This window comes from Galeopterus variegatus, unplaced genomic scaffold, assembly GCF_000696425.1.
Source record: "Galeopterus variegatus unplaced genomic scaffold, G_variegatus-3.0.2 Scaffold2888, whole genome shotgun sequence".
NCBI lineage: Eukaryota > Metazoa > Chordata > Mammalia > Dermoptera > Cynocephalidae > Galeopterus > Galeopterus variegatus.
In genome coordinates this window covers 229,001-256,529 of record NW_007728999.1, presented here as the reverse complement: position 1 = coordinate 256,529, position 27,529 = coordinate 229,001, and the positions used below count along the sequence as shown (strand labels likewise).

At 39.2% G+C, this 27,529-nt stretch overlaps 1 protein-coding gene across 2 annotated transcripts in view; it reads right to left on the bottom strand.

Annotated features, from left to right (window-relative positions):
- Positions 1 to 7,094: 7,094 nt before the first annotated feature.
- ZFP14 (ZFP14 zinc finger protein) overlaps positions 7,095 to 27,529 on the bottom strand; it is a 33,400-nt gene continuing 12,965 nt past the window's right edge. Inside the window, exons 3-5 of one of the 2 annotated variants that reach the window (XM_008583326.1) lie at positions 24,675 to 24,801; positions 23,511 to 23,612; positions 7,095 to 9,693 (exon numbers count right to left, since the gene is read on the bottom strand). In XM_008583326.1, coding sequence (XP_008581548.1) covers positions 8,330 to 9,693; positions 23,511 to 23,612; positions 24,675 to 24,801 — 1,593 coding nt within the window. In that variant the 3' untranslated portion in view covers positions 7,095 to 8,329. The remainder of the gene's footprint in view (positions 9,694 to 23,510; positions 23,613 to 24,674; positions 24,802 to 27,529) is intronic. The other variant, XM_008583327.1, reaches the window with a different exon arrangement.

The window sequence follows — 27,529 nt, the reverse complement described above, 5'->3', positions numbered from 1 at the left end:
CAGCCATCCTCCTGGGGAGCTCTGGAGTCAAAGGGCCCATCAAAGTGAACCCCCATTGGGCGAATATGGTCAGGCCTTTACTCCCTGCCTTGACTCATCACTGGGTGGACTGCCCCAGCAAGGAGGCTGTCTGCAGTTCAGACACTCCCTGGGGGGTTAACAGCTGAAGGCCACAGGGCCTCCCTGGAAGGGAGACCTGGGCTGCACGTCAGAGGCCATCTACTTTCCAGCATGGATATGTTCCAGCTCCTGCCCCATGCTCTGTTCTACCCCAGCTCCCCACGTCATCACCTCCTCCAGCACACAAAGCTTTCGTTTGGATTAGGGTTGGTGTGAGCTGTTCTGTAGCCCTTGTTGATGTGGGCCTTGAAGTACGGTAGAAAGCCCTAGAACAAGACAGGCTCCTCAATGGAACGATCATTCCTCTTTTGCTCTTAGTTTGGCATCAACATTTGTAAATTGGGGATGATAATATGGGTGATAAAGCAAGTACAGTTTTTTCTTAGTATTTACCTTTCTATTGTAATCTTCATCATTCCTTTGATAACTGTGAGCACCTGTTCTGTGCCTGGCATTCCAGGAGGCTCTCAGGATGCAGAATGGCCCAGTCCCTGCTTGCCGGAGATGTGGAGAAGCCCCCAACTGCTGTTTTTAAGGTGATGTAATGAAGCAAGAACAGTAACGGTTACTTCTAAGTTTTGATGCCAGTAGCCACATTTGCAATGTAGGAATTTTCTTTCCCATGTGTGACCTGAAGTTTTGGCTACTAAAGACTTTACAGGCCCTAGACAAGTTAGAGTGGTGCCATTGATATGCTAGAAATGATCGTGGTATCAGCTAAGACCCAACAGTATTGTTTGGGGACACCCCAGTATTCCTAAATCACTTTTCCATCCTTAAAAATAACTTCCATACTGGTGATCTGAGATCTGAGTGGCTTAGAACAGCAGACATTCATTCTCTCACAGTTCTGGAGGCCAAAAGTCCAAAATCAGGGTGTGCATAGCATTGGTTCCTTCTGGAGACTCTTAGGGAGAAACTGCACCATGACTGCATCCCAGCTCCTGGTGCTGGCTGGCGGTCCTTGGCATTTCTTGGCTTGGAGACGCGATACTCCAACTTCTGCTACTTTCTTCACATACTCTTCTTCTCTGTGTCTCTGTGTGTCCTTTTCTGTCTCTTATAAGGACACCAGCCATTGGATTTAGGACTCACCCTAATCCAGTACGATCTTATTTCAATCCTTACCTTAATTACATCTGCAAAGACCCTATTTCCAAGTAAAATCACATTCTATACTGGTTCTGGGTGAACATGAATTTGGGGGGCCCGTTATTCAGCCCACTACACTGCCTTAAATGTGTGTGGGTCTTTTCTTTTGGCCTTTCTCCTGTGTGCCTTCCACGTTCTGGAAATGTGCCTTCCACGTTCTGGGAATTATAGTTTAACATGCACCCACCATCTCTCCATGTTGAGCCTCATCTCTGTCTGATGAGCAGAAGAATGATATCAGCAAGCAAACCGAGGCACAGACGTGCCCCAGGCCACACAGCTAGTCATGATGGAGGGTGAGTTGGAAGCCAGCTGACCCTGCTATGTCTGTCCTCCAGTTTACCCTCCCTTAAGCCGCCCACCCTATGGCTTCCCACTTTGAAAACTCAAAGACAAATAAAGTAAATAAGTTGCAGGATTGTGAAATGTTGTGGTCCTTGTCTTTGCCCATTGAATAATCTCAACAGTGACCAGAGTGTTTGCCACGCAGTTCATATGATGTTTATCCATTCCCAGCAATGTCCCAGGGTCAAGCTCAGGTGATGTGTGGTATTTTTATATCCGTATGTTTATAGCTTTTAAAGTTGCCTTCAGGAAGCTCTGAGGTATGTGGCATTTCACATGTGAGGAAGAGAGGGTCGGGGAAGTAAGTTGTGTGCTGAGCTTTAAACCCAAGTCTATTTCCAAAGCTGGACTGAGTCTTCAAGAAAATGCAAAGAAAGTACCCAGCACAGTACCAGACACAGAATAGACGTTCAATAGACACCATCATAGGTTCAGCTTCTGAGTCCAAAGCAAATCTTTCTCATCTCCACCTGGAATTTTAAGTATTAAAAAAACTCTTTAGTGTCTAAAGATCTACTTGAAGCAACTAATATTTTCATCTCCAGCCAGAATTATAAATATTTTAGAAATAAAATCTTCAGTCTAGACATTCACCAGAAACAAGAGGCACAGTCTTCCAACTGGGTGCCGTACTGTTTTGAATCTTTCCATCACCTTTCTTCCAGAGGGTTACGTTGCAGGGCTAAAGCTTTTGCACAACAGCATCATTGTTGAATAGACACTTAGCATATTTAGGTTGGAATACAAAGGAACCGGAGGTTGGGGGAGATTCCTAAGAAAGCCTGTTTCTCTTCAAGAATGTAATCGATTTGAAAGGTAATCCCTAAAGGGCAGCCATTTGTAAATTAGGAAGGAAGGGGAAAAAAAGGTTCCTAACAAGAAACATCGTCAAGGGGCTCGATTAAGCAAAAAAAAAAAAAAAAAAAAAAAAAACCTAGAAAAAGAGAAAAGAGACCTTCGTGTTGTTTGTAAATTTGTGAATAAGTCTGTTAAAGAAATACTGGATTCATATTCAACTTGAAAAACAGGGAAAGGCCTTTTATTGCACACTTAGAAGTTTGAATACACTTTCAGTAGCTCTTCATTATCTCAAATTAAATCTTAAATTGAGCTTGTGGTTCTGCGAATTAATACTCCAGCCTTTCAGCCCTGCTGCTGAGGTCATTCAAATCTAATGGTGGAAGTGGTCACAGGGTCAGGCCTTGGTTGGCGCTGTATAGAAATGCCTTAATGATGCTGGCAGATGTTCGCATTCCGCAGCTGGGACACTGGGCAGTGGGGGGGGCTGCGGTGGGGGAGGGCCTTGGTGATGACATTATTGTGTCAGCTGTCTGTGTGAATGAGGAAGTGTGGAATCCCACCCCATCTTACCATTCCATGTAGAAATAAGAGGCCAGTGCATCCTAAAGCAGAAAAACGTAAGGGAAGTCATAATCATCTGAATGTTCACCAAGGTGACCCACATCTGGGGTATGGTTGAAGGAGAGGGGTCACCTCTCTGCATAATTAAATACAACCTTCTAAAGATGTTTGATTTATTCAACAAATGTTTAATAAAGGTTTCCTCTGGGGTGTAATGGTCATTGTTTGGTAAAACAGACCCCATCTCTGGTGTCAGGGACTTTATATAGATTTATGCACATATCTGTGCAAATGTGTACATTTAAGGCCAGCTGAGCCTGTGCTGGTTTGAATGCCTTGACCTTGCTCTCTCCCTAAGAGGAAGGAAGAAGGATTGGCTACCTTGAACTTTCTAGACTTCTTCATTGTAGCTTTCTAGCCTCTGAATCCAAAATTTTACTTTATTTTCTAGCACCTTGTTATATTTTACTTTTTATTTACTGAAACCTTGAAATAAAAATTTTTTAAAATACTTTTGATTTTAAATAATCTTTAGAAATATATAAAGGTTAGAAATAACTTTAATTTTTATGAACAGTCCACTCCTCCACATAGACACATTCAGATGTTTAATTCTGCCTATGGCCAGTTCTTCTAATGATAAAATGTTAAAAATGGCCAATGATGATGAAACTTTTCTTGACCCAAATGTGATTGATTGATTTGCTGGAGTCAGTTCAAGCTCCTTCCAAAGTTTAGTTCATTGAAACTAGAACTTGTTTTTGTCATTCTTTAATTCAGGCATGCATTCATGCTTCTAATCAACATGTGTTGTGCACCTGCTGTATGTCACATACCTCCCCAGGTGCTGGGGAGAAACGAGCAAAGTATTTCAGGGACTCAGGCACTGTGTGTGAAATACCACAGGCCAGGTAGAGAGGAAGGGACATACATTTCCTTTAGGAGCAATTTTTTAGTGGCTTTTATTTTTATTTGTTGTTGTTTTTAGTTTCATTAGTACTAATAGCAGTGGAAAAGGCAGTGTAACAGTAGTGGCTGTTGTGTGCCAGCCATAAGCCAATGGCCATGTGCATTTTCTCTAACCCTCCCCTAAACCCAACAGGTTAGGGAAAATGATAATAATCCTGAACACCCTCACTTTATAGATGAAGATGCCAATGCTCCGGGAGGTAGAGTAAATTTCATAAAGTCACAGAGTAATCAAATGGCAGGACTGAGGTTCCCAGCCAGGCCTGTTCCATGGGGAGGTCTAAGAAAAGTAGGGTCCCTTCGAGGGCAAGGGAGAACTTGGGGGTGTCCTACCTAACTCATTTTTAATTCAGGAGCAACAAAGAAAGAAACCTGCTCAGCTCAGAGGAGCACCATTTATTTTATTTTTTTAAATTGCACATATTCATGGGATATAGTGTGCTGTTTCAATACACGCATATATTGAGCAATGATACACTTAGGTTGAATGGCATATCAATCACCTAAACATCTATCTTTTCTTTGTGGTGATTACAGTCAAGATCCTACTTTCTAGCTATTTGGAAATATACAATATAATATTATTTGCTCTAGTTAGCCTAGAACACCAGAATTCCTTCTATCTACCTATCAAAGTAGGTTCATATTCCAAAGGTATTAACAGATATTTGGAGCGAGAATTCCACAGTAAAGTCTGAGTTACACTCAGTTAAATAAAAATTTCTTTACTACATCTTTTGACAAGCTGATGATGTACTTAGAATTCCCAAAAAGATTTCTTATGCCTTACTTCATTTGTACATTTTCTCAAGAAATCTTTTTTTCAAATACCACCAAGAACTAGTATATTCCCTGAAACAAACTTCTGGACAATGGTTGGTTTAGGCCTTATGCTATGTTAAACACAGAACCTCTAGAGATATTTGATGCATGGCAAGGGAAACACACTGACCTATTAGCAAAGACAGATTTTGTATTAAATTCTAAACATACCTTATTTAGAATCATGAATAGAATCTTCATAAATGAAGCTGGTCTAGGTTTTGCTTTTTTAGGAGTTCTCTTCATCTAATTTTTTCATCAGGATTATTTCACTTGTGGAGAACTGGTAAAATCTTGTTAAGGATGATATATTCTTTAGAGCTTTCACCTGTACCAGTATCAGAAACTTTTCTTAAATAGGGAGCCATACACACGCACACACAATTTGTTAGTCTATTTGGGTTCTACGACATCAGGTCAATTATGATAACATTCTTATAGAAAAAATGTAATCCCTCTATATTTTTACATGTACTGGGATGCATGCATGTATGTGTACAGTATTACCTTATAATTTCTTTTTCAAATTTCCTTGATAATCTGCAGTTGTTACCTTTATCATCATTAATGGCCTAAATGTGTTCTTTCGTTTTCTTTGATTAGACCTGCCAAAATCTAGTCATTATTAACATTGAATCAAGTCTATTATTGTCTATTCTCTTAATTTCTACTTTTTACTGTACTTGGCTTCTCTACTTGTACTGGTCTTATTTTTTTGTTTCTGGTTTCTTGACGTAAATGCTTATTCATTCCTTCAACACGTGTCTTTGTATGATGGGCCCCACATTGGCACTGTGCAGAAGTGAAGATGAAGACTGAGCTCACAAACAGAATTTCCTTAGTACATTAAAGGGCATTAATTTCTTACTGAATAGAACTTCGGTGACATTTGACAAGTTTAGATATGCAGGCATCTCATTATCACTTGTTTCTAAATAGTCTGTAATTTCAGTTTTGATTTTAAACACTTTATTATTGAAATTTCAAACACATACAAAAGTAGAAATATTAGAACAATGAACCCCATGAACAAACCACTCCACTTCAATAATTATAGACATTTTATCAATCTAGTTTCCAGCTCTCTTTGCCAATTCTTTTTAGTTGCTGGAATACTTTAACACAAACTTCTATATCTTATTTCATAAGTACGTATTTATCTCTAACACACATCATGTTCTATTTTTTATAAGCACAATGACATTATCATCCTTAACAAAATTAGTGTTTAAATATCATCTAATATTCAGTCCATGTCCGCACTTCCCCCACTGTCTCCAAAATGTCTTTTTACATTTTGTTCAAACCAGGTCCAAGTAATGCTCACATATTGAACTTAGCTGATACAACTTTTGAGTCTCTTGTAATCCATTAACTGTTTCTCCTCTTTTCTTTTTCATGCCACTCATTAGTTGAAGAAATTACGTCATTTGTTCTGTAGAATTTTACACGTTCTGGATCTGATTGGTTGCTTCTCTGTGGTGCCATTTACTTTGTTCATCTATTCACCAAATTCTTGTTTTTAAAGAGTATGATTTAAAGGTAATTCCTTCAGTTCATTATTTTGGCCATAAATCTTCACAGCTAATGGTGAGTACTTCCTACTGCATTCTATCAGGTGGTGCATATTGTCTGATAATCCCATTTTTATTGAAGTTAAAACTGATCAAAGGGTTAAGAGGTGGTCAGTTTGACAAATCCACTATGTAAATCTCACTATAAAATCTTTCACCTAATAGTTTTAGAATCAATTGAAGATCATTTTCTGGACCCATTATTCCATTAGGATCTAGAGAATGGTGACTTTTTTCTAATCCTAACATTCTTTCTGAATTTACTGGTTGGACTTCTTAAATTAAAACCAAACAAACAAAAAACCCCACTTGAATGTGATAAAACTTTTGGTGACCCTGAAATTTGGTTTATGTGGGAAAAGGAAAATAGATGTTGATTTCCACCCTTATTTATTGATTTTAAGAATAATGAGTTGGTACCCTAGCATCTTCCACAGGTGACCAAAATTTGCAGCCATAACCAACTACTGAACTACTGGTAGGGACACACCAAAAGAATCAACATGAAACAACTCCCACTGACTGAAGATGGGGCACTTTGAGCATCAAAAAGTACATTGACTGCAATGGAACAATGTCTTCTTTCCTTCAGACAGGAGTTTAACTCATGCACAAATGTGCACACACACAATATTAAATCCCCAAATGTTTAGTTTCTTTTATGCCATCTTTTTGATAGTTTCTACATAATCTTGAACTATGGTCAGACAATACAGATTGTAAGCCATTTGCTTTTAAGAATTATGAAAAAAATAATTTCATATTGCTCTGATTCTTCAACAGTTGTACTCTTAACCTCACATTCACAACATACATAGAGTTTCTTTTTGGCATGAAATTTCTGATGCAGGTCAAGTGATGAAGAACTTCTTACACTCACTATATTCTCCTAGATTTTACTTGGAATAAATTATTTTAAGTTTAATAAGTGCTGAGAGGTGATAGGAGGCATTTCTACATTTATTACTTCTAAAGGATCGATTTTAGATATGAATTCACTAAAACTAATGATGGTAACAATTATAGATAATATTTACAGAATACATACTACATGACTGCTATTCTTCCAAATATTAACTACTTACTCCTTAGAACAATCCTGTTAACAGTGTGGCAGGTTGACTCTAAATTGGCTCCCAAAGGTCCTATTTCCTGTTATTCATACTCTTGTATAATTCCCTCTCTTGAGCGTGGGCTGGCCTTGTAACTTACTTCTAACCAGAAGACAGCAAAGGCAATAAAATGTTACTTCCACGATTATATTATACAAGACTGTAACTTCCATCTTGCTAGCAGACTCTATTGTGTTCTTGGCTTATACGCTTTGATGAAGCAAGCAGGTATGTTGACAAGGCCATTATGGCACAGAACTGCAGTCAGCCTTCAGCTAACACCAGCTTAAAACTGAGGTTCGCAATGTAACAGCCCTTGAAAAAATGAATGAAGGCAACAACCATGTTACCTTGAATGTGGATCCTTCCCCAGTCGAGCCTTGAGATGAGATCCCAGCTCTCACTTGTGAGAGAACCTAAAGCAGAGGACCCAACCAAGACATGCCTGGACTCCTAATCCACAGAAATTGTGAGATAATAAATGTGTATTATTTTAAGCTACTAAGTTTGTAGTAATTTATTACACAGCAATAAATAACTAATACATATAAATACTATTATCACCATATTACAAGTTAGTAAAACTAGGCACAGGAGTTTAAGTATCTTGCCCCATATCACACTGGGGGTAAAGTGATGAAATAGAGATAATGACAGATAAGGCTAAACATTTCCCTGCATTCATTACATTATTCTGTCACAGGAATTTATTGAAGATAGTCAATGTTTGAATGGTGATGAAAGACTTTTTAAAGCAACATATCCTTTCTCGAACATAAAATGTCTTATGCTCAGTTGTGAGCATAAAGTTATCTCAAAAATGAATCTTCTGATATTCTGTGACATAATGTACATTTGAAAAGTTTTCTTGTATTAAATTCCATTATGAATCTTCTGGTGTTGAGTTAGGTGTGAATGCTGTCTAAAGGCCTTTTTACATTCCTTACATTTGTAGGGTTTCTCACCAGTATGAATTCTCTGGTGTTGAGTAAGAAATGAATAAAGTCTAAAAGCCTTACCACATTCCTTACATTCATAAGGTTTCTCACCAGTATGAATACTCTGATGCTGAGTAAGTTGTGAGAGTAGTCTAAAAGGTTTTCTACATTCCTTACATTCATAAGGTTTCTCACCAGTGTGAATACTCTGATGCTGAGTAAGTTGTGAGAGAAGTCTAAAGGCCTTTCCACATTCTTCACATTCATAGGGTCTCTCACCAATATGAATGCTCTGATGTGAAATAAGTTGTGAGTAACTACTAAAGGTTTTCCAACATTCCATACATTCATAAGGTTTCTCACGAGTATGAATTCTCTGATGGCGAACAAGTTGTTGCCTTAATCTAAACGTCTTCCCACATTCTTTACATTCATAGGGTTTCTCACCAGTATGAATACTCTGATGGACAGTAAGTTGTTGGCATATTCTAAAAGCCTTTCCACATTCCTTACATGTGTATGGTTTCTCACCAAAATGAATTTTCTGATGTACTCTAAGTTCTGGACCACACACAAAGGCTTTTCCACATTCCTTACATTCATAGAGCTTCTCAGCAGTATGAAGTCTCTGATGTCGAGTAAGGTGTGTACACTGTCTAAAGGTCTTCCCACATTCCTTACATTCATAGGGTTTCTCACCAGTGTGAATTCTCTGATGTCGAGCCAGTTGCTGATGTACTCTAAAGGCCTTTCCACATTCCTTACATTCGTAAGGTTTTTCACCAGTATGAAGTCTCTGATGTTGAGTAAGTTCTTGGAGCACTGTAAAGGCCTTTCCACAATCCTTACATTCATAGGGTTTCTCACCAGTATGAAGTTTGTGATGTCGAATAAGATGTGCACGTTGTCTAAAGGCCTGCCCACATTCCTTACATTTATAAGGTTTCTCACCAGTATGAATTCTTAGGTGTTGACTAAGTGTTGAGCGACGAATAAATGTCTTCCTACATTCCTTACATTCATATATCTTTTCTCCATTATGAACTCTCTGATATTCAAGAAAATTGTGCTTTTTGTAAGTGGTCATTTTTTCAGAGGTAATTTTCACTTCCCCAAAATATCCCTCTTGCGGTTCCTTTTGCCCCTCAATTTTGCTTTTGCATTCCCAATCATTTCTAAAAATGGAGCCCTGAAGGCTATAGCTTTTAATTCTTTCCATTATCTCCCACTGGAATGAATATATTTCATAAATGTCCTTTTCTGGAGATAAAGTATTGATCTTGTATCCGGACTCCAAATCTGAAAGAAAACAAGAAAGCAAACTCATGCTGCTTTCCAGTTTCAAAAGAAAGAAATTTCTGTAAAGAAATAAAAGACACCTAAAATAATGCCTATTACAAGTGAATGGATTAGATCTCTTTTAAACATAGGCATTTTGCTACAAGGGTACTTCAGAAAGTTCGTGGAAAAATAGAATTGAAAGATAATACAAACCTTTCCATGAACTTTTTAGAAAGTACCACATACCACATATGTATACCTAAAAAATCCCTTATCTTCTACAAAATTATACACCAAAAATAACTGCAATCATAAGAAAAATAGGGCTGAAACAGACCACTCAACTCTATGCAACTTTATTAGCAGAGCACTAACAATAATAATAGTTGATATCTCAATGGATAATCTAAAAGGCAACTCAGCATGGCTGAAGGCCGCTTCGTGGATATTAAAAGGCACAAAAATAAAGCAGAAATGCTGGATTTCAGGTGGTGAGGCATTGCATGTGAAAAAGTCCTCAGCCAGTGAGGACACCATTAAAGTGAAAATAGGGTCAAGTTAAAGCCTGTCTTTGGCTAGGGGCCATGCAACTTTGATGATGTATGTCTCTGGGAAGGGAAACTTGGGTGTAGGCATTTATTACTAATTTTCTTAAAATAGAAGTGAAAAGGCTCCTGACAATAAGCATCAAGTTGTAGACTTTTGCCTTTCCTGCTGAATGTCATAAATCAACCTTTACAAACCTAGCTCTACTCAACTAGGAAACCTCTCTCTTAACCAACTACCTTCCACATTATACAGCTATTATTCCCTATCACTATTAAACTAATTTGCATCATGGAACAGACTGTACTCTCACATTTTGAAAAAAGGCAAGGAAAACACAGGGATTAAATAGAGTCCAGGAGTGGAGGCAGGATTTGTGATTAGGGAAACAAGTCAAATCAGTGGAGCCCTGATTTAAGTGTGAAAAGAATCACCTGGAGATTTGTTAACTATATAGAGGTATTCTTGACTGGAACAAAACCTACAGTAGTAGGTCCTGTGCATGTATTTGTTTTGTTCTTATTCATATTTTCCAAGAAATTATTCTGATGCTGATCAATATTTTTCTCTACTTAAATGTTTTCAATAATATCTCTTTATCATTAGAATAAAATATAAATACCTGAGCTTGGAAAATAAGGCTTCTGCTTATCAACACGAGTTCTCTCCCATTTACTCTCTCTATTCATGCCATACTCGCCTCTTTTCAGCTCACAAAATGCCCTGCAACTGTTTCTGTTAAATAGAACTTTTCACACATTTCTCCTTCTTTCAGGAATCCTTTGATATTACATGGCTGGTTCTCAAGTCTCAAATCAAAAATCACTGTTTGAGAAAGGCTATTCCTGCTGACCCTATTTAAGTCTATGCATCTTATGCTCTATCCTTACTCATCTTTATAGTACTTTTCCCAATTTTGGAAAAATAAGTTTATTAGTCTTCTCATTTGTTATTCTGTTAGTTTTTTTACTACCAAGTTTCCCCAGGGGCAGAAACAATCTCTAACTTCACCATTAAATAACAAACCCCCAAAACACAATAGATATAACTAATTTAATTCCCTTAATTACATAACCATCGATGAATATGTACATCTGTCTCTAATCTTTCATACCATACTAATAGGATTTATGTAGTTTCTGGTCAAAATGGCAGAATAGACAGTCCACAGCATCACACTCTCCCACAAATCAACCACTTTACAACTATAAAAAAGCAACAACAGCCAAACTGGGGCCACCAGAGCTCAGGGGAAGAGAAGGAGAGACCTACGGAGTGTATGAAGGTGGAAGAAGCCACGATGAGAGAAAGAAAAAAACACTCCAACCATTTCGTGCCTTGGCCACTTTAAGGCTGGAGCTGCCGAATGCACAGAGCAGGAGTTGGCAAAAGCCGCAACTGTGCCCTTTGGATGAAGTTGCTTGGAGGCGGCAGGGGAGAAGAGGGCCTTGGTGTCCCCCAGGACAGCAAGACCACTAATAGGGTTCCCATGGACCCACATAGGAGCGAGGAGCCACAACAACTGAAAAAAAGGAGTCACTCAGAGGCCGGTGAGTCATCGCAAGGGACCAGCACATGGCCCATCCCATGGAAAGTGTTTGCAGCACGGGCGGTGCGGGAGATGGGTCCACTTGCAGAACACTGGGGCACAGCAAGGACAGCTGACTGGCACCCCAATCAGCAAAGGACCACTCAGAGGGGACTGGTCAGGAATATAGAATTGCATGGGGTGCAGTTTGATGAAAAGACTCAGGCCCAGATCAGAGTTTCTACATAACCAAGGTGCACTGGGTCTCTGGAGAGCTGGAAGTACCTATAAAGTCAACCATTAAAATCTGAGCTGCACAAAAAGCCTTCCCTAGGGAATCAGCTGCAAAGCAGCAATTTGGCTAAACCACACAGCTCAAGTACCAGTCCCCACAGGAAGTTGCCCCATTTTAGAAGTAAGCAAAGGACAAAAAAATTAGTCCAGGGACCTGAGGCATGGAGCCAAGGACCAGTCTCCCCTCCCACAACCAGGCACACCACTAGTGCTTTGGGGTCCACCTGGGGTCCTGAGGCACTGAGGCGGGGACTGGACACCCCTCCCACAACCAGGCACACTAACAGCACCAAGGAGTATGCCAAAAACATCACCTCCATGTGGGTGGCCCACCACAGCCACCACAATAACCATGGCTGCTGCAAAAGCAGCCAGACACCACAACCACCACGCAGATGGTCCACCAGCCACTGGAGTGCATTGACATGAGGCGAGTCATCAGCAGAGACCAAAGAAAAGAGGATGTCTCTCTCCACAAAGCCCATTCCAGAATGACAGAAGAAGCATCCGCTCTATGATAATATTGAGGGACCTGAACACACCTCTCAGAATTGGACAGATCGTCTAGGCAACAAATCAACAGAGTAACCATTACCCTTTCAGAAGGAGAGAAGAAATCTAGGGTTAACTAGAGGGGGGTGGGGGAGTGAGAGGGGGATGGGGAGAGATTAGAAAAGGGGCATAAAGAATAAGTATGATTTGTAAAAATACATATGCTAGTAATATTGATTTGATCAACACATGTCAACGCTGAACCCCCAAAATATGTATAATTATGATTTAATAAAAATTTTAAAAAATAAAAATAAATAAAATGATTTACTTATCTCCACTAGAGTTTATACTGTTACTTATCAATTCTACATTTACTCAAAGTTTTGTTCCTCCATATCCTTCCCAGATGTGCTCCTTTCCATTCCTACATAGCCAAAGTGACTATCTCTAGTATCTTTCAATCACGCCAACAATAAAAGGTTTATGAACTCCTGAGCAAAAATACATGGTAAATATCAAGTACAGTAGAATGACTGTCAAATATGGAAGGGGTCTGGGATCACTCAAGTGCAACAGAGTAAAAATAAAAGACTACGATGGATGTGGGCTCAAAGATAGTGATCCAGGGCCTGCCCCATGGTTTACTTGGGCTCACTCGGGAGAGTGCGGCGCTGGCAGTGCCGAGGCCACGGGTTCAGATCCTGTATAGGGATGGCCGGTGCGCTCACTGGCTAAGCGTGGTTCGGATGACGCCGAGCCAAGGGTTGTGATGACCCTTACCGGTTAAAAAAAAAAGGTAGTGATCCAGATGGAGTCCTTGCATGAAGAAAATCTAAATGCTAAATGAAGAAGGCATAGAGATGGCATGAGATGTTACAGGAGAGGTAGGAAAACTTTTTTCTGTGACTGTTTATAAACATAAAACTGTTGAAATGATTCAATATTCTCTGATCACTATGAAAGAAAATGGGGGAAAAATCATAAAATCAAGAGACTTCTTCATGTCAAATTTTTAAAACTCTACTAAATAAAGTGTAGAACTTCTAGAAAACAATAACACCGAAAATACCACATTATAAAGAGCCTATTAAATATAGCTACAGATCTTAGAATTCATAGATATATTTAAATTCTTAGAGCAATAAAAATGAAAGAAAAAATGAGTGCCCCATTCAAAAGTTAGAAAATGAACAACAAAGTATACTAAGGAAACCAGAAGGAGGGAATAAGTTAAAATGAAAGCAGAATTTCATTAATTAGATAACAGAAAAAGAATGAAATACACAAATAAAAAACATGGGTTGTTTGGAAAAAATCAGTGGACTACATTAATCATTAGCTAAGATAACGAGAAAAAGGGGAAGCATTCAAGCACAAGAGAAAAGAGTAAATAAGTATTCAGAGACAACTCTCATTTTTTGCACCTCTTATAAGCAGAAGCACTATCTTTTCATGAAGTTCAGAAGTTCAAAAGTTCTGGGCTATCTTTTCATGAATGTTTGTATAACAAACAGCCTTGGAAGGCAGACATAATATCTCTCTTCGGATCAACAGGCAGCTTTGCTTACTTGTTCAGTATAATAAAGGTAAAATCTCCCTTGGAGCAAAGTCATGCATGCTTATTACCCACAATGAAAGACTTGGACTCTCTAAGCTCAGGGTTCCTCTCCTATAATGCAGCTCACTGCATGCTCAAGGTCTATCTAGACCCATCCATGTTATCCTCCTGGGACTTGCAGGCAAGGAGGAACTGCCACAAATATGCCTACGCTCATGCTGCCTGCTGTGCTGTGATCAATAAAATCCTTTGTCTTTCATTTAGGACCCTTGTGTCTTCTGCCAGCATCCATGGCAGGCTAACTTGTTAGTGTGCAAGTAGAGGGAAATTGCAGACCCTTCACAGTACTGACACCAGTAAATGACAAAATAGAAAATCATAAGGGATTACTATGTCAATAAAGGGTAATTTTCTAAGAAAGTACAGAAAAAGCAATAAAAGACCTACTCCAGAAATTATTTTGAAGATTATCAGAATTTTAGAAAGTACATAAACCCAATTATATTTAAAGTGGCCCAGAACATTTTTTAAGAAAAGAAAAAACTCCAAGTTATTTTAAAGTAAGCATAAAAATGGAATCGAAATCTAGTAAAGGAAAACTATATGCCAATATCACTTATAAAAATTCATGCAAAAACTTCCATAGCACACTGAAAGAAAGTATATCATAACTAAGAGTCGTTTATTAAAGGAATGCCAGGGCAGGTCAATACTAGGAAATGTACTAAAATAATTCATGATAATTATTCAAAGGACAAAGATCATATGATCATTTCCACAGACCCTGGAAAGGCATCTGACATAATTCAGCATTCACTCCTTATTTGTAAAAAAGCACTTGATAATAGAAATGTATGAGTACTTCCTTACCATGATTAAAAACATGTTTCTTAGCTCAAAAGCTAGATTTAACTAAGTCAGGAAACACTGGGAACATGAAGAGTCTTCAGAATTGTTCTCGAACTGGACTGTGGTGGTAGTTGCACAACTATTCGCATTTGTTAAAATTTCTTAGAACTAGACACTAAACCGAGAGGATTGATGTACATAAATTATATATCCATTAATAATCCAGACTTTAAAAAGTATTTAAAAATCTAAACACAAAAAAGATGTCGATATCCACAAAATTAATTTATAAAAATGCACTTCTCAATTGAGAAATCCTTTCCTCAATTTTCCTGTGAACCTAAAACTGTTCTAAAAAATTAAGTCTACTTTTAAAACAATAGGAATGTAAAAAAAATTTTGCCCTAAGTCAACCATACTCTATTTCTTGTTCTCAAGTATCTAATTATTAACTCAAAAGTATTTTTTCTTTTGGCCCAAATATACTTCCTTCCAAAAGTCAATTTGCAATGGCTTTCTTTAGTCACTAGATTATCACCTAGAATACACAAACCCTGGAGGTCAGAGATGTAAGTGGCCTGATATAATGTAATAATATCATAGCGATTTGAATTGAGGATCAATACTATTAAATTGTGTAAATGGCTTTTAGGTATATGTTTAAAAAGGATTGAGGAGATATTTTTGTTTGGGTTGTTCTCACCAAAAATATATAGATACCACTAATAAACTTGTGTAGCTGACCTCTTAAAGTCCAGGTCAGCCTTCATGAGATTAGACTGACCAGCCTGTGTTTATTAGTGTAACACATGCTGACTCCATAATACGGAGGGTCCAGAAGACACCTTACCAGGATAGCCACAGAAGTCAGGATATGAGCCCACCTTGCTGCAACATTCTGGGACCTCCTAAAGGAAATGCTGCCCCTGATTATGGTAAAGCAGCTCTCAGAGGAAACTCCACCAACTGGTTCCCCCCCAAGAGATCCCAGAAGCCTATGAGGTAGGATGTAAGCTGGCTTGTATTTTGTTAATACTCTGTGATTCTGTCTCTCAGTGGAAAATTTTAATCATCAAGAGGAGGAAAAACATAAAGCATTCTCTAGAACTAGAAAATTAGTATCTTATCAGAATGATACACCAGTCTAATGACTGACTGATTTATTTACTGCCCTTTGGAAATGTAATCTTGCTGTTAAGAATCAACAAATGCATATTGTGCAAACAAAGGGATGAAAAAACAATGTAATCCAAATTTTTAAAATGCCAATAGTTTTATTTTCCCTAGAATTAGACACATTGATTCAAAAATCCATATGAAAAAATAAACCAAGCATGATCAGAAAACTGGAAAAAAAGAGCAATGAGAAGGGAATATCCCAAGTTATTAAAAGCACACAAAAGGCTTTAATAATTAAAACAGTATGATATTGATGACAAAAAAATCTGAATAAAAATATTAACCTGTTTTCAGTAAACACTATTAATAACAATATTGGCGGTTCTAACTGAGCCACTGCAGGAAGCTCCCCGGGCTCTCCCAAGCCAGGGCACTGGGGGGCCACGGGCCTTGGCCACACACCCCCCAACACGAGCAACCAGCCCAGCAATGACCACCAAGCCACAGCAAGAAGGGCCCCAGGCTCCCGAGCTGGGGAGGTGGGAGGGGGGGCTTTTGCCACACCCCCATGACATCTGCACCCAGCCCAGCAATGACCAAGCCACCACTGGAAGCCCCCCAGTCTCCCCCGGGGGAATGTGGGGGTGCCACAGGCCTCAATCCCACCCTTCCTCCCACCTCCTCCTTCCATCACATTTCCTTCCCCTTTCCCCTCTCCCTCCCAACTACTCTGCAACATCATAGAGTATAAAAAAAAGAATTAATAAAATAATAAAATTTAAAAAAATAAAAAATTGAAGAAAAAATAGAATTCTACTAGAAAGAATCATTCAGATTTTATGATCCCCAAACTACATGCCAAATACAATTTCTGGCATGTTAAATATATTCATTAATTTACGACTTGAGTATCATTAATGGAATCAATGAAGCTCTACTTATTTAGGTCACTATTTTAAATCATTTTTTAGTACATGGAAGCTAATCATGGGAAAAAGTCCTTTGCACACATTCACATAGCAAGTAAGCTATATGATTATAGCTTTAATTTATTCTTTTCCTCTCTATTGACTATACATGTTAGAAAAGTAGTTTATGAAAATGAAAAAAAAATTCTGTAAACAAACTTTATAGAATATGCTATTTTACATGTGCATACCCATTTCAATGACTCATATACTCATTCATATTCTTGAATATTTAAAATATAATTAGTGAATGTCAATGACAATAATGACTTCAGCAGAGGTCTAAACAAGGCAGTTCTATGAACTCAGACCTTTGACAGACTAGAAAATAAAAAAAAAGAATTTAAACAAAATAACATAAATATATACCATTTATATGTGGATTTGGACCACATTTGTACATGAATAAGAGAATTTCTTTATCTTTACCATTCCATCTTAGTGAACCCACACATTTTCTATTTTAAAGGGCTGGCCCGTGGCTCACTTGGGAGAGTGTGGTGCTGATGACACCAAGGCCACAGGTTCTGATCCCTATATAGGGATGGCTGGTTAACTCACTGGCTGAGCGTGGTGCTGACAACACCAACTCAAGGGTTAAGATACCCTTACCAGTCATCCTTTAAAAAATAAAAATAAAAACAAGTTTTCATCAGCATTTCATTAATGTTCTTGCAGAGCTGTGGTTCCCATTGCTACTATCAAATTATCTGTATGTGTTTGAATTTCTTATTCTCACTTTTATTTTTTATTTCTAGTTTGCTTAGTGTCTTTAATGAAGGTGATTTACAACTTATAATACCTTTCTAGCTGAAAAATTATTTAAGTAGTCTAATAAATACTGACACCGATGTTTCTCAAAAAAAATCCACAACCCCCTCCCCAAAATATTGGTGGTTCTATTCTAAAATTAAATATGTGTGCATGAATGTGTATTAGAATTAGTAAGTATATAATTTTCATATTACGGGTTAAATGTTTGTGTCTCCCCCAAAATTCATATGTTGAACCTCTAATTCCCAATGTGATGTTATTTGGAGGTGGGGTTTCTGGGAGGTAATCAGGTTTAGATGAAGTGATACGGGTGGAGCCCTCACGACAGGATCAGTACAGTTATAAGAAGAGGAAAAGACCAGAACTCCCTCTTTTTCTGCCACATTAGGAAACAGCAAAGAGGCAGCCTTCCGTAGGCCGAGAAGCACCCCGCGCCAGAATCTGACCATGCTGGCACCCTGGTTTTGGACTTCCAGCCTCCAGAACTGTGAGAAAATAAATGTCCACTGTTTAAGCCATCTAGTCTATGGTATTTTGTTATAGCAGCCTGGGCTGATTAAGACAGAACCCTTGAGCCTTTCTTGAGGAATAAAGAGCAAATTAAAGAAAAGCAAGAGAGGCCTAGAAATAAAAGAAAAAAACTAAGCTGTAATTGGTATGGATTGGTATTAGCATCGAATCTTTTATCTCTGTCACTAATATTAACACAAATATGAGGATTAGGGTTACAGAACTAATATACATGTTATTTGCTCTAAAATGTAGAAATACTATAAATAACAAAAGATTGGAATGAAGACTTATTTCTGACTCTGACAAAGAAGCTGGTATCAGACTAACCCACTGAAAACAACTAAAAAGGTTATTTTAAAAAAAAAACAACAAAAAAACCTGATGACACGAAGGAACAACCAAAGCATCCAGGGCTAGACAGCCAAGGTCCTGGAGAGAAAGCACACATGTTGAATTAAGCCAACATTTCGCAAAGAATTTCCCCTCAAGTATTTGCTGACTCTTAAGCATCTACCATGGAAAGAGGCCAAGAAATTAAGCAGAAAGCAACTGCTAAAAGGCCACAGATCTTAGTAGAGATTTTGGCAATCTTATAGTGCTAGAGAAACAGAAATTGGAGTTCAAATCCTCCCCAAAGAGGAAGGGTCTTGATAATCATTCCAGACTTTAGTTGAAACCAAAGACTGGTATGTGGACAGGGGACTAAGAACAAACAGGTGATTAGCCCATACTCTATCTGCCTGCTAGAGGCAAATTAAATTGTCTCTGGAAAAAGACAACATTTCATTCAGAAAGAGTATCATTTAGGGCCTCTGACATCTAGCATTTCAATATAAATTATAAGGCATAACTAGACAGGAGAAAAAAAATGACTAAAAACTAAAAGGTAAAACAGACAATAGAAACAGTCCCAGCTCTTCTGAATGAAATTGGAAATGAATTAATTTTGATTAATATTAATCAATTAATGTTAATATTAAGAATAAACATTAATAATATAGACTAAAATTTCAAGAAAACCAATAATATGGAAAACTTAACCAAAGAAGTGGATCCATTAAGTATTCAAATAAAATATTATAACTAAAAAATATAACAAAACTTAAGAATTTAACAGATAGCTTTAATGACAGATTACCTTTAGCAGGAGAGAAGATTAGTGAACTGGGACATGGATTTGAAGAAGATATTAAGTTTGAAGCATAGGAATAAAAAAGAATAATAAGAAAAAAACAGAAAAAAAACATATAAGATACATGGGACAATATAAAAATGTCTAACACCAAGGTCAGGGTTAGATCCCTGTACTGGCCAACTGCCAAAAAAAAAAAAAAAAAAATAGCCCCTCTCTTTGTCAAATCTTTTACCCACCCCCCTCAACAACACCCTTTTTTTTTACTTTTTATTTTGAAATAATTATAGATTCATAGGAGGTTCACAGAAATGTTTAGGCAAGTCCCATGCATCCTTCACACAGCCTCTCCCAATGTTAACATCTTATACAACTGGAGTACAATATTCAAACCACGAAATTAAAGTTGGTATAACCCATAAAGCTTATTTACATTTCACCAGTTATGCACGCACTCATGTATGTGTGTATGTGTACAGCTGTAGCAATCTTGTCACACACAGCCTTGCATAATCAAGACTGCAATCAAGATACTCAACTGTACCATAACCACAAGACTCCCTAGTGTTACCCCTTCATAGCTCTAACCATCCCCCATTCCTCATCCCTAGCAACCACTAACCCGTTTTCCATCTCTATAATTACATGATTTCACAAATGGAGTCATGCAGTATGTAATCTTTTGTGATTGGTTTTTTCACTCAGCATAATTTCCTTGAGGTTCACCCAAGTTGTTGTTGCATGTATGAAGAGCTTATTCTTTTTTGTTGCTGAGTATTATTCCATGGTAATGGAGAAATATATACACACAGACACACACATGCACTAGACACTAGTCCTTTGTCAGATATGTTCTACTTCTATTTTTTCCCAGTCTGTGACTTAACTATTCATTTTCTTATCGGTATATTCTGATGAAACTAAGTTCTTAATTTGGATAAAATCTGATTTGTAGATTTTTAATTTTTATGGCTACTGCTCTCACCTAAGAAAATTTTGCCTAATCTTAAGTCATAAATTAGAACTCCTAAGTCACTGTGCTATGTTTTCCTTCAAAAGCATTTTGAGGGGCTGGCCCGTGGCTCACTCGGTAGAGTGCGGTGCTGATAACACCAAGGCCACGGGTTCAGATCCTATATAGGGATGGCCGGTTTGCTCACTGGCTGAGCGTGGTGCTGACAACACCAAGCCAAGGGTTGAGATCCCCTTACTGGTCATCTTTAAAAAAAAAAAAAAAAAAAAAAAAAAGCATTTTGATTTTTTTTTTCCTTTTGGTCTTTTTTAGTGACCGGCAACGGATCGCAACCCTTAGTGTCGCGCCCGTACCGGACCGGGACCGGCAACGGGATCGCAACCCTCAGTGTTGCACCCGCACCTCACTCAGCCAGTGAGCGGCTGGTCTGTATGTGGGATCCAAACCCTCGGCGGGAGCGCCGCCGCGCTCCCAAGCGGCGCACTGTAGCAGTGTGCCACCGGGCCGGCCAAAAGCATTTTGATTTTAGCTTTCATATTTAGATCTAAAACTCACCTCAAATTAATTTTTCATGAGAAAAAGTTCAAGAGGTTTATGTTGGTTTTTTTTCCCCCAGTTATTCTAGCACCATTTGTTGAAAAGACTTTCCTTTTTCCAGTGGAATGCTTTGGTGCCTTTGTCAAAAAATAAATAATGCTTTAAGTGTGTGTGTGTGGGGGGGGTCTATGTCTAGGTCTCTTGTGTTTGTTCATCCTTATACCAATAGCACACTGTCTTGATTACTGTAGTTTTATAGTAAATCTTGAAATATCTTGAAGTCATTTCATCTAAGTCCTATAATATGTTCTCTATTTACAACTGCTTTAGACATGTTAAGTCTTTTGCTTTTCCATATAAATTTTAGAATCAGCTTGTTAATTTCTACCCCCCCCCCCCCCACACACACACAAAGCCTGCTAGGATTATGATTGGAATTGTACTGAATCTATAAAATTGACATTTTCACAATACTGAGCCTTCCTATCCTGAAAATGGATAGGAAGGCATATTTATGTCTTCATTTATTTATGTCTTCTTTAATATCTCTTAGCAATATTCCACAGTTTTCAGTGTAGAGGTCTTGCACATATTTTATCAAATTTATTCCTTAGTGGTTTATGTTTTTGACACTATTATAAATTGAGTTATTTAATATTCCAATTTTCTTAGCTCCTAGTATATAAAAATACGATTGACTTTTTTATATTCACCTTGTATATTGTGATCTTACTGTGATCTTTACTTATTACTTTGAATAGTTATTTGGATTCCTTATGATTGTCTATGTACATAATCATGCCATCTCCAAACACAGACTTCTACTTCTCCCTTTTTGATCTTTACGTCTCATTTCTTTTCCTTATTGCGTTAGCTCAGACCTCCAACACAATGTTAAATAAATGGGAGAAGTAGGCATCCTTGACTTCTTCCCAATCTTAGGGGGTAATTCTTCAATCAAGATCATGAAGTTTATAATGTAGTATTTTTCTTAGCAGGAGCCCATTATCAGGTTGAAGAAATTCCCTGCAATTTCCACTTTGCTAAGAGTTTTTATCATGAATGGATGTTGAACTTTGTCATTTGCTATTTTTTACATCTATGGAGATTATCACATGGTCTCTCTCATGTTTTCTATTAATATGGTGAATTACACTGATTAACTCCTGATGGAGTCTGGATGTGTTGTCCCCTCCAAAACTCATGTGGAAATTTGTTCCCAATGTGGCAGTGTTGGAAACTGATTGAGTCATGGGGGCAGATCCCTTATGAATGGATTAATGCTCTCATGTGGGGGGGAGTAATGAATGAGTTCTCGCTCTATTAGTTCCCGTGAGAGCTTACTGTTTATAGGACCCTGGCACCTCCTCTCTGTCTCTTGCTTCCCCTCGCCCTGTGATCTGCTTGTACCTGCCAGCTGCCTGCCACTTTGCGCCATGAGTAGAAGCAGCCTGAGGCCCGTCCCAGATGCAGCTGTCCCAGAATCGTAAGCCAAATAAACCTCTCTGCTTTATAAATTACCCAGTCTCAGGTATTTCTGTTATAGAAAAAACAAAATGGACTAAAACAACTCCTGAATGTTAAACCAAGTTTGCATTGATAAGGTAGGGATAAATCCTACTTGATCATCCTTTTTATATATTGCTGGATTTGATTTGCTAATATTTTGTTAAGAATTTTACACCTATTTATGTAAAGGATATGGGTTTGTAATTTTTTTTTTTTTTTTTTGGTAAGTTCCTTGTCACATTTTGGTATAAGAGTTATGCTGGCCTCATAAAATGAGTTGAGAGGAGCTCCGTTATTTTTGGAAGGAATATGTTCAATAGTACTGTTATTTCTTCCTTAAACATTTAACTGAATTCACCAGTGAAACCATCTGGGCCTGGCATTTTCTTTGTGAAAAGATTCTTTATAATGAATTACTTTAATAGACATAACATTATTCATTTTCTTTTTATCTTGTGCCAGGTCTGGTAAGTTGTATTTCTCAAGGAATTTTTCATTTCATTCAAGTTGTTAAATTTACTGACATTACGTTACTCCTGGCATTCTCTTACTATTCTTTTAATGCCTGTGGGATGTGAAGTGAAAATTTCGCTTTCATTCCTGATACAGTATTAGTAATTTACGTGCTCTCTCTTATTTTTTTGATTAGTCAAGCTAGGTGTTTACCATCCTTGTTGATCTATTCAAGAAATCATTTCTTGGCATTATTAATTTTCTCTTCTTTTTTCTATTTTGTTGATTTCTGCTCTCACATTTATTACCATTTTTTTCCTTCCACTGAGAAAAGTTCCTTTCTTTGAAGTGGGAGAGAAATATGAGAGGATGAGAAAAATAGTGTTGCAATCAAGGTTAAAAGAAAATTCCTTTGCTAGTCCAGGCTTAAAAGATTTTAATTTGCTTCAGATCTCAAGCTTTCCTCCACAGGCCATGGGCTTTCAAAGAGAGGTCCCCGATAACATCTCAAGGATGTGCCCTCAACCTAACCAGCTTAGCTGTTTCCTGCAGTAAGATTTCCCAATGCCTGCTCAGCCCTCACTTACCAGGGCAGTATCTTCTTGTCCCTTCCCTCACACCCATCTTGGGTTCCTTCCCTTCTTCATCCAGTAAGGCAATCACATCTGGTTTAGAAATGAAAGATCCTGCTCAAAAGAAAAGTTTGATATGAAGTTATAAACCCAAACATCCTTAGATTCAGAAATTAATAATTAATTGCAGATCAAAGTGGTACTGATAAAGCCTAAGAGCAAAGGAATACAAGGGAGTTGATGAACACTCGTATTAGGGTAACCCAGGACCACAAGGAATTGCCACCGGGTGGTTAAGAACAGCCTTAACACAACTTAAACTCACACAGGCTCTGTGGAGAGACAGTACTGTGCAGTGGTTGAGAACACAGACTGTGGGTCCTGGCTTCAAATCCTACCTCTGTTGCTGTATTACCTCAGCACATTATTAACCTCCTGTGCCTAAGTTTTCCCCATCACCTTTCTCACAGAGTTGTGGTAAGAATTAATAACGTACAATGCTCAGAATAGTGTCTAAGCACAAATATGTACAGTGATATGTTTATATGTACATAATATGTGTGTATTAATTATTAATTTTTACTATTACCGTTTTGCTGAGAGGATAATAAGAGGCTTTCTGAGACATTCTTGGATCCTTTCTAACATATTGATTCGATGTTAAACGCAAAGTTCTTAGGTTTTAACTTTCAACCACAAAGCAGGTAGAACTGAATATGTCTTTTATAGAAAACAGAATGTGTTTACTTGTTTTAAATGAACTTTATGGATCCATTCTACACTATATATGTTCTACAGGATCTTTCGATTTTTAGAGAAACTCAGAACCCCTGTGTTTAGATATTCTCTTTGCAGGTGGATTAGAAATGTGTATGAACCATCTACGTCAATCCAAGTTCAAATACAATTTAAGATCTGGTTTCATGGACAATGCTTCTAACATTGAAATCCAGTTCCTTGGATACTAAGGAAACCAAGAATTACAGAGTTTGAAGAAAGTTGGAAGGATACAGCAGGCTGGAAATGATTAGGTGTTAAATAGATAGGCCTATTTTCAACCTAACAAAGCTTAAACTATTCCTTTGGGAACACAGAGTGAAAATTCAGCTAGTTTCTCACAATATAGTCCTGAAACTGACAGTAGAGAAAGCTAGTATCGTTTGGGATAAATAACCTTACCTAGTGAGATAAAGTTGCTATAGTTCTCCCACATCACGTCTCTGTATAAGTCCCTCTGAGCAGGGCCCAGGCATTCCCATTCTTCCTGTGAGAAGTCTATGGCCACATCCCTGAATGTCACTGAACCCTGAAAAAATAAACCCATGTATTATTGTGAAAATAATTAAATTTTTTTAAGTGGAATAAGAGGAGATTGAGGATTGCCTTGCAGAGAGGGGGCCACATAGCATGCAAATAGTGTAGGGCTGAAAATTTATGACATGAGTAGGGGACAGTAAGAAAACTAGTATCTCTGGGTTTTCTGGTCAAGATGGCGGAGTAGACGGTCCCCAGCCTCACTCTCTCCCACAAATCAACCAATTTACAACTATAAAAATGTAACATCAGCCAAGCTGGGGCTGCTGGAGCTCAGGTGAAGAGGAGGAGAGACCTATGGAACTCATGAGGTTGGGAGAAATCATGAAGAGAGAAAGAAAAAGCTGCTCTCAGCGTTTCAGGCCGCGGCTGCTTTAATGCTGAGCACATGGAGCAGGAGCCGGCAGAAGCCACGGCTGTGCCCTTTAGATGGAGTTACTTCGAGGCAGCAGGGGAGAAGAGGACTTTGGTGGCCCCCAGGACAGCAAGACCACTAACAGTGTTCCCGTGGACCCACGAAGGAGCGAGGAGCCAGAATAGCTGAAAAAAGGGGAGCCATTCAGAGGCCAGTGAGTCATCACAAAGGACCAGCGCAGGGCCTGTCCCATGGGACGTGTCTGGAGCACAGGTAGTGGGGGAGACGGGCCCACCGGGAGAAAACTGGGACACAGCAAGGACAGCCAATTTGACCCCCAATCAGCGCAGGACCACTCAGAGGAGACTGGTCAGGAATGCAGAACTGCATGGGGTGCAGTTTGATTAAAAGATTCAGGCCCAGATCAGAGATTCTACAGACAGACCCACTGGGTCTCTGGAGAGCAGGAAGTACCTATAAGATCAGCCATTAAACCCTGAGCTACACAAAAAGTCTTCCCTAGGGAAACAGCAGCAAAGCAGCAATTTATCTCAACCACACAGATCAAGTACTGGTGCCCACAGGAAGTTCCCCTGTTTTAGAAGCAAGCAAAGGACAAAAACTTAGTTCCAGCCCAGGCACACCAGCAATGCCTTGGGGTCCACCAGGGAACATGAGGCATGGAAGTAGGGGAGAACCCCCACTGACAACCACTCATACCGCCAGCACCTCAGGGCCCCACCTGGGAACCCGAGGATTAGAGCCAAAGACCGGACCCCACTCCCACATACAGGCACACCACCAATGCCGAGGGGCTTGCCCCTGAATCCAGGGCTAGGAGCCAGGGACCGGACCCTCTTCCCACAACCAGGCATGCTGTGACAGTGCCTTAGGGCCACACCTGGGGGCCCAAGGCATGGAGAAGGGGACTGGACCTCCCTCCCACAACCAGGCACACCATACCAGTACCTCGGGGTCCACCCAAGGACCCAAGGCGTGGAGAAGAGGACCAGACACCACTCCCACAACCAGGCACACAGCACCAGTGCCTCAGGGACCCCCTAGGGACCTGAGGCATAGAGAATGGGACTGGACCCCCTCCCACAACCAGGCACACAATGCCAGTGCCTTGGGGCCCACCCAGGGACCTGGGGCATGGAGAAGGGGACTGGACCCACCTCCCACAACCAGGCTCAGCACGCCAACACTTCGGGGCCTGCCAGGGGACCCAGGGCATGGAGAAGGGGACCAGACCCCCCCCCTCCCACAACCAGGCACACTGGACCAGTGCCTCAGGGCCCACCCTGGGACCTGGGGCATGGAGAAGGGGACCAGATCTCCCTCCTACCACCAAGCACACCACATCAGTGCCTCAGGTCTGCCTGCAGACCCGAGGCATGGAGAAGGGAACTGGATCCCCCTCCCACAACCAGGTACACTGTGCCAGTGCCTTGGGACCCACTTGGTGACCCAGGGCATGGAACTGGGGATCAGACACTCTCCACAACCAGGCATACTGCCAGCACCACAGAGCAGGCCAAAAACATCTCCTCCATGTGGGTGGCCCACCATAGCTACCACGATAACCATGGCTGCTGCAAAGGTGGCTAGATGCCACAACCACCGTGCAGATGGTCCGCCAGTCACTGGAGTGAGTTGACACAAGAAGAATCACCAGCAGAGACCATAGTAAAGAAGAGGATGTCTGTCTCCACAGAGCTCATTTCATAGTGACGGAAGAGACATCTGCTCTATGATAGTATTGGAGGACCTGATCACACCTCTCAGCATTGGACAAATCATTTGGGCAGCAAATCAACAGAGTAACCATTACTCTTTCAGAGGAGAGAAGAAATCTAGGGTGACTGGTGAGGGGGGAGAGAAAGGGGAATGAGGAGGGATTAGATAAGGGACATAAAGAATAATTACAATTTATAACAATATATATGCTAGCAATATTGCTTTGATCAACACATCTCAATACTGAAACCCAAAAGTATGTATAATCAATTTTGATTCAATAAAAATTAAAATTAAAAGAAAAAAAAGGAAAACTAGTATCTCTTAAGCAGAGTGTCTACATGTTCTTGAATAGTCCTGTGGCCACGGATAAGATTAAATTTTTATCCAAACATATCTGGAAATGAATAAATATGCAAAAAAAATCCCGATTAAGTGAAGCAATGTGCACAAGCCTTCTGAATACTACGTACCTATACGATAAATTCATAAGAAATATGAGGTTTTCCACTTTCTTTTCCCTTTAATGGTCATGAAAAAAGAATGACACAAATTTCTCCCCAAATCTCTAAGAAAATAGACTCAAGCTCATCCCAAAGTCAGATTTTATTACAAACATTTTCCC